General features: G+C 35.1%; 1 protein-coding gene across 1 annotated transcript; it reads left to right on the top strand.

Annotated features, from left to right (window-relative positions):
* Positions 1-1,403: 1,403 nt before the first annotated feature.
* LOC136041397 (prosaposin-like) lies at positions 1,404-10,366 on the top strand. The gene is made up of 4 exons (XM_065726047.1): positions 1,404-1,496; positions 3,585-3,762; positions 7,800-7,948; positions 10,115-10,366. Exons 1-4 carry the CDS (start codon positions 1,404-1,406, stop codon positions 10,349-10,351), a joined length of 657 nt encoding a protein of 218 aa, XP_065582119.1. The 3' UTR covers positions 10,352-10,366.
* The last annotated feature ends 1,292 nt before the right edge of the window (positions 10,367-11,658 follow it).

Here is an 11,658-nt window from a genome sequence, read left to right as displayed (position 1 = left end):
TTTTCTAAAATCATTCCAACCATCTTCCACATTGTCAAATTTTAAAACTCTCAATTTTATTATTCAACTGTTCATGGAAAGTTCCTCTCAAATTCTCATCCTGGAGTCAACCAACATCATAACTTTCCAGGAAGTAGTTACCCTTCTAAAATTTTAGCTTTAAATTAACCCTATGCACTACTAGATGGTGATATCTACTTTTAACATCAATAACAGCACTCCTATATACCCTAGTATCCTGCGTTGATTCTGCCAGTCTCTGGTTTACTATAACATAAACAATAAAGTTTGTTGTCTTACTATCACGGTGAATACCATTTTAGCTAATGGGCCATTTTAAGACCAAACACCATATTGGTTAAAACTAGATTGTTATACCTACAAAATTGCAGAAGTCTGTAGCCATTACTGTTTTCTTTTCTTACACCATATTTATCTAGGCTCAGATACCTTATATCTCTATCTCTATTGACCTGGGCGTTAAAATCTCCTAATAAAAACACCATATTTCTACCTGGGACCTGTCTATTTGCTCCTGTAACTGGAAGCAAAGTCCATTTGAGTCACTAGTATCTGTATGAATTGGTTCTATATGGGCATATTCTACTATAACTGATACACCGAATTTTTTAGTCATAAAACTAGCGATTAACATTGTATTATTAATACCTTCCTGGCTTAAAAAAGTCTTAGTAGCTTGCTTATTCATCATGAGCTCTACTCCCTGTCTATGTACCCCACCCTTCCTACCTGAGTAAACAAAGTCTATATCACCTAATTTCGTGCTTCCTACCTCTGGGATATCTGTTTCTGAAGCTAAATTAACATAAATTAACTTTTAAAACTATCCACAAAAGAGTTTTTCAAAGAAAAGTAAAAGGTCATTTATTATAATTTCTTTTCGTTTTTGGTTTCATTTATTTATTAATGGTATAAATGGTAGTTTTAAGCTTAAAAAATTGCTTGACTTTATTTCTGCTTATCTTTGGTTTAGTATAGCTCTTAACTTTTCTTTGAAAAACTGCTTTTGTGGAAAAAGTTCTTTAAAATTAATCTTGTATAAGATTATTGTCAAGCTGTATTTTCGGTATTTCTCATTTCAATTTATTCTTCTTCATCTTCTTTGCTGTCTTGGCAGCAATTTGTACTACGGAGTATATGTATTAAGTCTGTTGGGTAGTTCAGTCTCATCTCGGTCCAAAAAATGGGACTAATGCCATTTGCAGTTTTTAGAGCATGTTCGAGTCTTGGACTTCAGCTAACTATACATAGAAATCCAATTCAGGCCAATTTTAAGCATTTTATCCTTTGTACTCACATCTACCCTAACTGTTTCATCCTCTATCTCTAGTTAAGTTTTCATAAATTCTGTCACTGAGTAGTCAGTTCGTAGTCAATTGAGAATGTCGGAAATTGTGGCTCTATTAGGGTCTCCTCTTTTCTGGAAATTTGATGAATATTGTGGTGATATTCTGATTGATCTGGCGCTAGACGGAGTAATTGGTGGATGTTGTTGGCCTGGAAATTCACCAACTCATCTCTTAGGAGGTTTACCTGGGGGGGGGCTGGCCCCATGTACTCGTCCTTCGAAGAAGATCTTTGGTAGCTTGTTTCAAAAGTCCCGAAAATTTCATAAATGGATCTTTGAGGGTGAATAGAGATTCGGCCTTTCCTGTCCATTGACAACCGTAGCTCTTTCACTAAAAAGGGGGAGGGACCCAAGGATTTTCCCCTCTAACATGTTTCCCTCTAACATGTTTTCGGTGAAAACACGCAAAAAGAAGTGTTTTTACATCTACCCTAACTTTTTCGCCCTCTATCTCTAGTTAAGTTTTCATAACTTCTGTCTCAGAGTTGTCAGTACGTAGTCAATTGAGGATGTCGGAAATTTTGTCAGTGGATTTTTGAATCTTTGACAAAGATGGTCTTAGGGCTTTTAAAAGTGACTGTATTTAAGTTTTTCTAGAACTTTTGCTTGGCAATCTAACAGTTTTTTTACTAACTGAAAAGCACACTTTCGATGTTACGAACTCTGTCAGGTTCACGCTTGATATTATTGTAGTCAAGTCACTTATAGTCTACTACCATTGTTCAGGGTCTATAACACTCAAAGTCACACCTGTGGATAGAAGCAAACTAAGCTTTGCATTCAAGTCCAAATTAAGTTTTGCAAAAATCAATTTTGCATTTGCATAAGGCTGCATTTAAGTTTCTTCTAAAAAATTTCGGTGGCAATCTGCTATTTGCTTTACTGACTAAAAAACAGCCTTTAGATGCGTAGATTTCGTTCAAACCACGGTTGACTTGACTGTAGTCGGGTCAACTCTAGTTCACTACCATTGTTCAGGATCCTTACACACTCAAAGTCACATTCCCAGAATCAAAATTAAGTTTTGCATTTACATAAGACTGCATTTGAGTTCCACTAAAATTTTTGCATGGGAATCTAATAATTGCTTTACAGATCAAGAAGCAAACTTTTGATATTGGAACCTTGTCAGGATCGTGTCTGACTTTACTGTAATCGAAACAATTATATTCCACTGCTGTCGTCCAGAGCTCGAACACACTTCTAGTCACACTTGTGGATAGAACTAGAATTATTCTCGACTGCAGCAATAATAGTGTGTATTGTTTGTATTTCTGCTGTTGGATGATCTTCAGCTTTCATGGGTAATCTTTATGATTGACCAATCGGAGTGCAGATCTAATCAAGTTTTTTGAAATTAGAAAAGATGAAATAGTAGTTTATTACAAGTGTTTGTAATAACAACTTGTTATTTACATGAAGCCGTGGACGACCCAGGTCTGTTGGTAGACTTAAAATGGTGAAAATATGGCCATTTCAACGCTGAATCTATTCAAAGATTTAATTTTTACTCCCTCTCACGAAGTGGCAATTTCCTGCTATTGGATGATCTTCAGCTTTCATTGGTAACCTTTATGATTGACCAATCAAAGTGCAAATCTAAGCAATATTTTTGAAATTAGAAAGATGAAATAGTAGTTTATCCCATCCCCGAATGGTGTGGAAAGAGGTCATAAGGAAGGAATTTAAGGGAATTGCCACTTCATTAGAGGGAGTAAAAATTAAATCTTTGAATAGATTCAGCGTTGAAATGGCCATATTTTCACCATTTTAAGTTTACCAACAGACCTGGGTCGTCCACGGCTTCTTGTAAATAAAGTGTGTGAATAGATTGTAAATTTAGTCTAAATTCGGGTATGAACTTATATATATTACTCATTATTTACAGTGGGATATCATCAAAGTAGTTTGGAATGCTCGCTATTGTGTTAGAGCCTCGTCCAAGGAGGGGTAGGGGGCTCGTATTTCTCAAAAGTGCTAGAAACCGAAACCGTTGTGCCATAGCCTGCCCCTGGTACCATTTATGAAGATTTTAACACAGGGATATATAGTCATTACTTAGTCCACGAACGTTTATGTTGTCTATTTCGGTGCTATTTACTACAGATATATTTGCCTTCTTTAGTGTCTGGTTTCGTCTGCATGTTTTCAGTTTTAAATTTAGTGCTCTGTTTAAAATTTTAATCTGTGAAATTAATTAATTCATTATTTGCAGGAGGATATTATCAAAGCTGTTCGAAATGCTTGCTATGTTCTGCCTCGAACGGTGGAGCTCCAGTGTATGTCTTTTTTCGATCTTTATGGTGAACAACTTATTGATCTTCTCATTAAGCAAATGGCACCCCAAGAAGTTTGCACAGCGTTGCATGTGTGCCTCCTTATGGGCGAAGATGGTAACACATATTTATATATGTTTTTTGTTTATTCCTCCGCTATCGCCATAAGAAAGGAAACCATGTATCCAAAGACTAGAAATTTTCAGGATAAAACTATTTATCAAGCTTTTTCACTTTCAACGCATCTTCACATTTAGGAACGCTAATTTTGACTGTATAAGTTTATTTGTGTCTTTGAAAAAGTATAAAGTATCAATATTTATAGAACAAAAATGGATTTTTGGCCTTTTTATCGTAGTACTGCTCGGCACGACAGATACATATCTAAAAGCCCCAATTCTCATCAAATGAGTTGAAGTTCTTAATGTTCAAATTAATCAGATTAAAAGACACTCATCAATTTATAAATTCCACACAATGTTTATTTAATAAATATTGAAAACCCCCAAAACAGATCAGTTAACAATTGAGTAACACAGAAAATACTAACAGTGGAGGAGTTTTTTTTTTCTATGACATAACAGTTACGTCACAGGAAAAAAAATATTTTTTACTCGTCTACGGCTCATGTGACTCTGGAAAGTTCATTCAGGACCCCCAATGCTTGGAATTGCGTAAACAGACAGAGTTTCTCTAGTTTCTCTTTCTCTTTTCCTTTTTTTAAAACCACATTTTGCTTGAAACAAGTCCTTCGTCTTCACACTATCTTCCTATTCAGTCGAATAGAAAAGAATGGTGTGTCCTTTTTTGCTGCTATTCTTACTAATCCCTCAGATAAGTCATGCTTTTGTCACTATTTTATAGTTGAATTTTTTAAGCATAATCCAGCCGTTCAAAAATATCTTCGGCGGAGATGAAGTTTTTGCCCACTTTCCTAGAATTGGCTCCTTTTGTATAATTGATGAAATATTTAAATCATACACTTTTCCAAAATGTTTCATTGAAATTCGGCGATAACCGCATCACCAGTTCAACCTGGCGATGCGGCCATAAATTTGTAACTAGGTTCAAAAAAATTCAATTGTGTCCTAAAAAAACTTCATCACAATAGTTTACCAAAGTAAACTAGAAAGGTGAAAAAAGTCAAATTTTCACTTTACCTAGAACAGTTATCTAGCCAAATAAATATGTTTGGTATCCTTAGAGTGACGAAGAAGCCCTACATACAATTTAAGATGTCTCCCTTTTTTCTTCCACTAATAGCTTAATTCCCCAATGTTGCTAATATTTTGGGTTTGGCCGAGTGCCAGGTGTGACAAAGTTTTTGCTAATTTCCACCATTCCTTTAGTAACCATAACTTCCTTAAAGGAACCTTTGTGTAGTGACACTATGGCCTTTGATGATCAGCAAAAAATATATGTGTCTGAATAGACTGTTTTTGCTTGTTTTTTTATACAAATGACGTTTTCGCATGTGACATTTCCAATGAATGCAAGTTTTACAGTTGTTTTGGATTATCTTCATTGCAGTTATGGTCATGCTCCTTAAATTTGAATTAATTCTTCTCCTTAAAAAGTCCTTAAATTCTTTACGACCTAGCTTGGTAAATCGAGACCTGGTGTCGCTGGATATTCGATTTTGGTACCTGGTTCGATGGTCTGACTCTGTAAGCTCATCCAGAGTCGACCCAGCTCTAAATGGGTGCCTGGAGAAATCGGGGGAAAACATGGGAAGCATCAGATGATTTGTCCCCAACCAAGCTTTGTACTCCTGGCCGAAGGCAGCAAATCAGGAGATTGATACTTACGCAACGCAGATTATTGGTCTGCGTTGCTCAGGCCAATGGTCTGTAATTTTTTTTTTTTTTTTTTTTTTAGCTTTGCAAATGATATAAACATATCATTTACAACTTTTCTATACAAACAATAAGAGCAATCATGACTTGTACCTTTCTATATGGTCTATAATTATAGTTTTATCTATTTTTATTTCTATCTTTTATTTCTATTTTTTCTATCTATCCAATTTTTCTTGGTTTCTGATAACTTCCTCTTTTATCAAACACATTAGAAATCATTCCTGTCCTATTAAGGTGTTATAAATGACTGAATTTTTTCCTTAGAAAACTCTAAATTTGTGAGAAAAAACCATTTACATACTCTAATCCTGTTTCCTTCTCTGTCATTAATAGAACATTTAGACGAGTTGTTCCTTGTTTCTGAAACTCCTCATCGTCTCTTAACTGGTAGCTTTACAGCACATAACATAATCTCTTCTTCTAGCTAAATTTTTTCCCAAAAATTCATTATTCATTTCTTCATCTACCCCTGCATTTTTCATTGCAAAGTGCACATGGAACAGTGGCGTATTTTCGTCATATTCGGGGGGGGGTTAAATTTGGAGCCAGTTTTCCCAAATCAAGTGAAAAAGACAGTTGAAACTGAAAAATCTGCCATATAGTAACAAATATGGGAACGATATAATAAAAAATACTGATCTGTTTCTGTGAATGCTTGAATCATGTAGGGTTATCTTAGTTTTGACAAGATTTTTGGAGAAACTAAATTTCACCTGGGGTGGGTGGGAGGCAAGCCGAGGTCTGAAAGACGCAGTTGCCCCCTCTGACACATGGTAAGTTACGCACCTGACGTGGAGGGTGGTTTTCTCATAACTTCTTGGCTCTGATAAGATTTTTTTTTCTTGATGTGTTGCACTTTTCTTTTTTCTAATTCTTTCGTCCTCTTCTTTGTCATATCTTCTTTGTCTGTTCTTTTGTCTTCCTTCAATATTAATATCGTTGGTTTGTGTTAGTATATTTGATTTTTTGGTTTATTAATAGTTTTCAGTCTGAAAAGGCCCCAACTCCCAATAGGTTTCCTTTACTTGATTATTAAAGGTCCTAAGTACAAAACACTATTGGATTTAAGGTGTTTAAACTAATTAATTGGTATATAGGGCCTTTTGAGTCAAAAATTAGCTCTAAACGGAGTTAGGGCCTATATAAAGTATGCTGTTGCTTGCTTATTTGTGGGAGTTGGGCTTTATATTATAAAAGAGAGGTGTGCTTTGCAGCATAGATACATAATCAATAAATTAATAACAAAAAAAAACTCAAATTGAAAAAGAATTTGGAGTTCGGGCCTTTTAATTTATGGGGGCATAAATGTGTGACTACGCTCAAAAAAAATTCAACTTAGTCCAAGAAAACTTCATCACGACAGTCTACCAAGTAAACAACAATGGTAAAAAATTTGAATTTTCACTTTGCCTAGAACACTTATCTAGCCAAAGGGAAATATGTTTGGTATCCTTTAGTGACGAAAAGGGCCTAGACACATTTTAAGATATCTTCCCTTTTTCTTCCATTAATAGCTTAATTCCCCAATGCAGCTGATGTTTTGGATTTGGCCGAGTGCCAAGTGCCACAGCAGAAGACCGATTTTGAGCTCATAAAGACTGTATTAAAATAATTCCTAAAATAGTATCGGGAAGTATTTAAACTTATTGAGAATTAAATAAAATATTCAGAGAGTGCTTGAATCATTTTTATATTATTTAAAAATTATCTTTTAAAAATAATTTTGGTAACTTGCCTCCTTGTAATTTTAAGGTACTCTAAGGTTTAATCATGATTCATTTCCCTGGATTAGAAACGGATGTAATTTTATTCTGAGCTTATGATTACCTTTTTTTGTTTTTAGATAAGGCATTTCATATTATCATGGCTAAAACTGAAGGGCACATTGAATAATTAAATAAACAATAATTATTGCAGTAAAGGATTCATTATTTGCATATTAAATAATAATCTAAAGTTTTTTCTGGTTTGTACTTTTTAAGATAAGACCTTTCAAATCGTCTTGGCCAAAACCGAAGAACATATAATAAACAAATATTAAAATTGTTACAGTAAAATAGTAATTATTAGGACAATAAGTCATATTAAAAAAAGTTATTAATTTTAACTTTAAATCCCACGGGGCTTATGATCAGTAGGGTTGAGCGCTTTTGAAAAACCATGAGCAAATTATTTGAAAAAATATTGAAAGTAATGGGAAGAATTGTCAAAAAGACTTCATAGGGGGACAAAGTCCGGAGGGATTTTGCGAGGGATCATTTTGTGTCCATTTCTGACTAGGTTTTGCTATTTTAGATAAGTCCTTTCATATGAATCGTTGCGAAATCTGTGAAATCGCCGTTCAGTACTTTGACACTTTGCTTGAGGATGACAGTGTGGAGGAGAATATTGATCAAATCCTGGAAAAAGTGTGTCGAATTATTCCAGCAAAGAACCGACCACAGGTAAGTCTTCTTTTATAAATTCATTCTTAAATACTTGGTTTTATTACTTAATAATATACTTAATATTTATGTACGTAAGTTAACTATTTTCTTTGGATTAAATAGAAATTGCTACAGATAGTGTTAGAGCTCCGGAAAAAAAAAAGAAAAAAAAATTATGCGTCTACTACTCTTTAGGGGCCTTTTCCAGGCCACTTAGCGTGTCCCCAGGTGGTGATAGGTGAACACCCTGCAGGTATTTAGGGTACCTCCACAGAAGGCACGGACCAAGGGAGGACCTTGTCCCTGGGGATCCATAATAGAAAAGGGAAAAGGGAAGTAGGTAGTGATTCTAAAACATTCTAATTAAATCCGTCTATAAGAAAGATGATAAAAATTAGCTTGGTAATTATAGTGGCATTAGCTTGTTTTCTGTTTGGAGCAAATTAATTAGTATAGTGATACTTTTTAGACTTATAAATGATCTAGAAAAGGTCTTAAGAGAAGGACAGTGCGGATTTAGGAAGGGTAGAGGATATGTCCATCAAATTTTCACTCTTAGATTAATAATTGAGAAGTGCATGAGTTATCAAACATCTCTGGTCCTCAGTTTTATAGATAATCTGTCAATCCTGTTGATAGAAGAACTTTAGCGAAGGTCCTATCCTTGTATGGTATACCAGATGAATACAATAAAGCGATTAGTGCCATGCATAACATTGCTGCCGTTAAGGTAGGAAATGAGGTTAGCAGCTGGTTTCATATTAATTCAGAACTTGACCAGGGTTGGGTCCTATCCCCGTGTATATGAATCATTTTGATGGACTTTGTCCTAAGGAGCTCAGAAAAGGTAAAGGGAGGATACGGAATCAATCGGAAAAGTCCTAGACTCTCCTAGACTAGATCCAAGGATGGTATAAAACCATCCTTGATGAAAATCTTGGGAAAATGAATGAATTTTCAGAGGTATCGCAAGTTCAGAGTGCAAGCATAGGTTTGAAAATTAATTTTAAGAAGACTAAGTCGCTAAACTCAGGAATAAGTGAAGGTGAGAGGTGATGTTGGGTAGCATGAAGATGGATCAAGTGGACGATTTTAGCTTGATAGTATTATTAGTAAAGATGTTGCGTGCTGGGAAGATATTAAAGGTAGAATTACGAAGGCCCAGGTGGCCCAGTTGAAGAAAACATTGGATGAATGTGGAGGTAATTTTGCGAGCTAAGATTATAATATTGGAAGCTACAATGATGACAGTGGTCTAGTATGGTTCTGATGCATGGGTGCTCCGAAAAACGGAGGAGAATTTGCCAGAAATTTTCTATGGATTGTTTTGAGTACCCGACTAACTAACCGTATTTCAAACAGTAGGCTGTACGAAAATTGTGGTTCAATCCCGCTTTCTTCGGCTTTAATGAGAGAAAAGTTAAGATGGATAGAATACACTGCGAATGAAGGATAACCGTTTGCCAAAGAATTCGTCCCTGAGTGTGGTGGGATGATGTTATAAGGAAAGGTTTAAGGGAAATAGGAATTTCTGGGGAGGGTATAAAGAGGGAGGCTTTGTACACGTTGAAATGGAAGAGGGGTGTGTGTAGCTGGCCTCGGGCGGCTTCGTGCTGCTTCGAGTTGTCAGTAGTAGTAGTATTATTTGGTGTGACTTTCTGATTTACTATTTGCTCGTTTTATTTGTTTTGTTTCATTGTTTACCTTTGGGAAGAAAAAGCAATATTATTTTCCCGTAATATTTTAGAAGTAGAAAGCATTATAAAGTACATAATTCAGTTCTGTCCTCTTGTTAATATACGTTAAATTGCACGTTACAAATTTTGCTCGTGTCTTAAATATTAACAACAGAAGGTGGTTTTTATTCTAAATACATCTTTCCTTACCTCTAGGGGGAGGGAGGGGTGTACTGCTCATGTAAATCTTAAGAATAAATCTGTTTCTTTTTCAGCCTAAAATTCAAATGACATACTTCCGTTCTAATTCAACCGCATAATTTTAAAATGCTCTTAATTGGCAAAAAAAAGGGATGACTTTGTATTATTTGTTAGATGAACTCACTATAATACTACTTTCTGGCGATTTGTTGAGATGCCCTTTTTAGGCTTAGTAAGATCTAAGTCTTATTAAAGCATTCTACTGCCACAGGGATGAATAAGCCAGTTAATTATCTTTCTTTTTTAGTGCCAAGCTGTTATTGATACATATGGTCCGTATATTGCCAGTTTGATTGGTCAATTGGCTAGTGCGCATGAAGTGTGTGAAGCCATTGACCTATGCCAGAAGCCAGGACTTGTTCACATGTACGGTGGTGAGCAGTGCAAACTTGGAGCACCGTACTGGTGTATCTCCGAGCAGCACGCAAAGGCCTGCGGGGTAGGTTTAATCTTCACTTTTTTATTTGTTAAAGCATTTATTTAGCTTTTCCAATAATTTTTGTCCTCTCGGGATAAATATTTGAAAAGAAAATAATAAATATAGATATCACCTTTATAGTCAAAAGTTTAGTCTTAGATACAGTATACAAGTTTCATAAAAAAAAAAAATAATAAAAATTCTTTATCAGGGTTCCTTTTTTTAAACAGGTACGTCTATGTGCCCAAAGACCCATGTTCCTTAAGACCCATAGTTAGAACCAAAAAATCCTTTAAGTTCGCCCAGAAGTGTCTTCTAGGAATTGAGGACGTGAACCCATAGTCTCCGCAATTAATTCTGGGGAAAGGATATAGGAAGGGTACATTTGAAGTCTTGAATATTTTATTACTACAAAGGGAAATCGAACCTTTGCACAAAGTAGCAGGGTGGTGTCAGGAGCGGATTCAAGGGGGGCTCTCTGGGGCACGTGTCTGCCTCAGAAGGTTGAAAGTTGCATTAATTACAGCAGTGGAGGGGCGAAAAGCACTGATGGGGGAGCTAAATTTTATCAATGTCCAACATTATCCAACATTAATTTTGTATCCACCCGTGGGCGGTATAACCAAATTAGACTCAACCAGGGCTTCGACTCTGACTACTAACGCATGACAGACGTCTGAGAATCAGGGCCGTTTCTTAAAAAAATTTCAGGAAACAAGATGTGTGAGCTCAGCGTATATGTTGAGCTAGAAAATAACCAACTAAAATAGGACATATATTTCTGGGAATCACGCCTTAGATATAAAAAGCCACTGATTCCATCACAAAAGACGAACCTGTGTGCGTCTCTGGTGCCGCTAAGACAATGAATGAATGATTGAATGATACTTAGTTAAGAAACAAACTTTCACAACATCAAACTGCCGAATTTATCGTTTTCTGTCAGGTACAGTATATATATATATATATATATATATATATATATATATATATATATATATATATATATATATATATATATATATATATATATATATATATATATATATATATATATATATATATATATATATATATATATATATATATATATATTCATACCGTCGGTACGTCATCAATATTTTCGGTACATCATGTTTTTTGTCAGGTACATCAACATATATTATAAAACCTTATCACAAAAAACATACTAAAAACATACAACGATGTTCTCGACCGGCATGTCATTTAAAGCCGCTCACAAACAAACTGGCACATAATAGGATAAGAGTACCAGGTTCATTTATTTAGTATTTCACCAAATGCCGGCACAAAACTCTTTCTGTAACGCTCTGTTCTTGTATTAATAGGATTTACAATCGAAATTTTTGTGT

This window comes from Artemia franciscana, unplaced genomic scaffold, assembly GCF_032884065.1.
Source record: "Artemia franciscana unplaced genomic scaffold, ASM3288406v1 PGA_scaffold_200, whole genome shotgun sequence".
Classification (NCBI taxonomy): domain Eukaryota; kingdom Metazoa; phylum Arthropoda; class Branchiopoda; order Anostraca; family Artemiidae; genus Artemia; species Artemia franciscana.
Note: the sequence above shows the minus strand (reverse complement) of the source record. Positions and strands in the feature narration are given on the sequence as shown.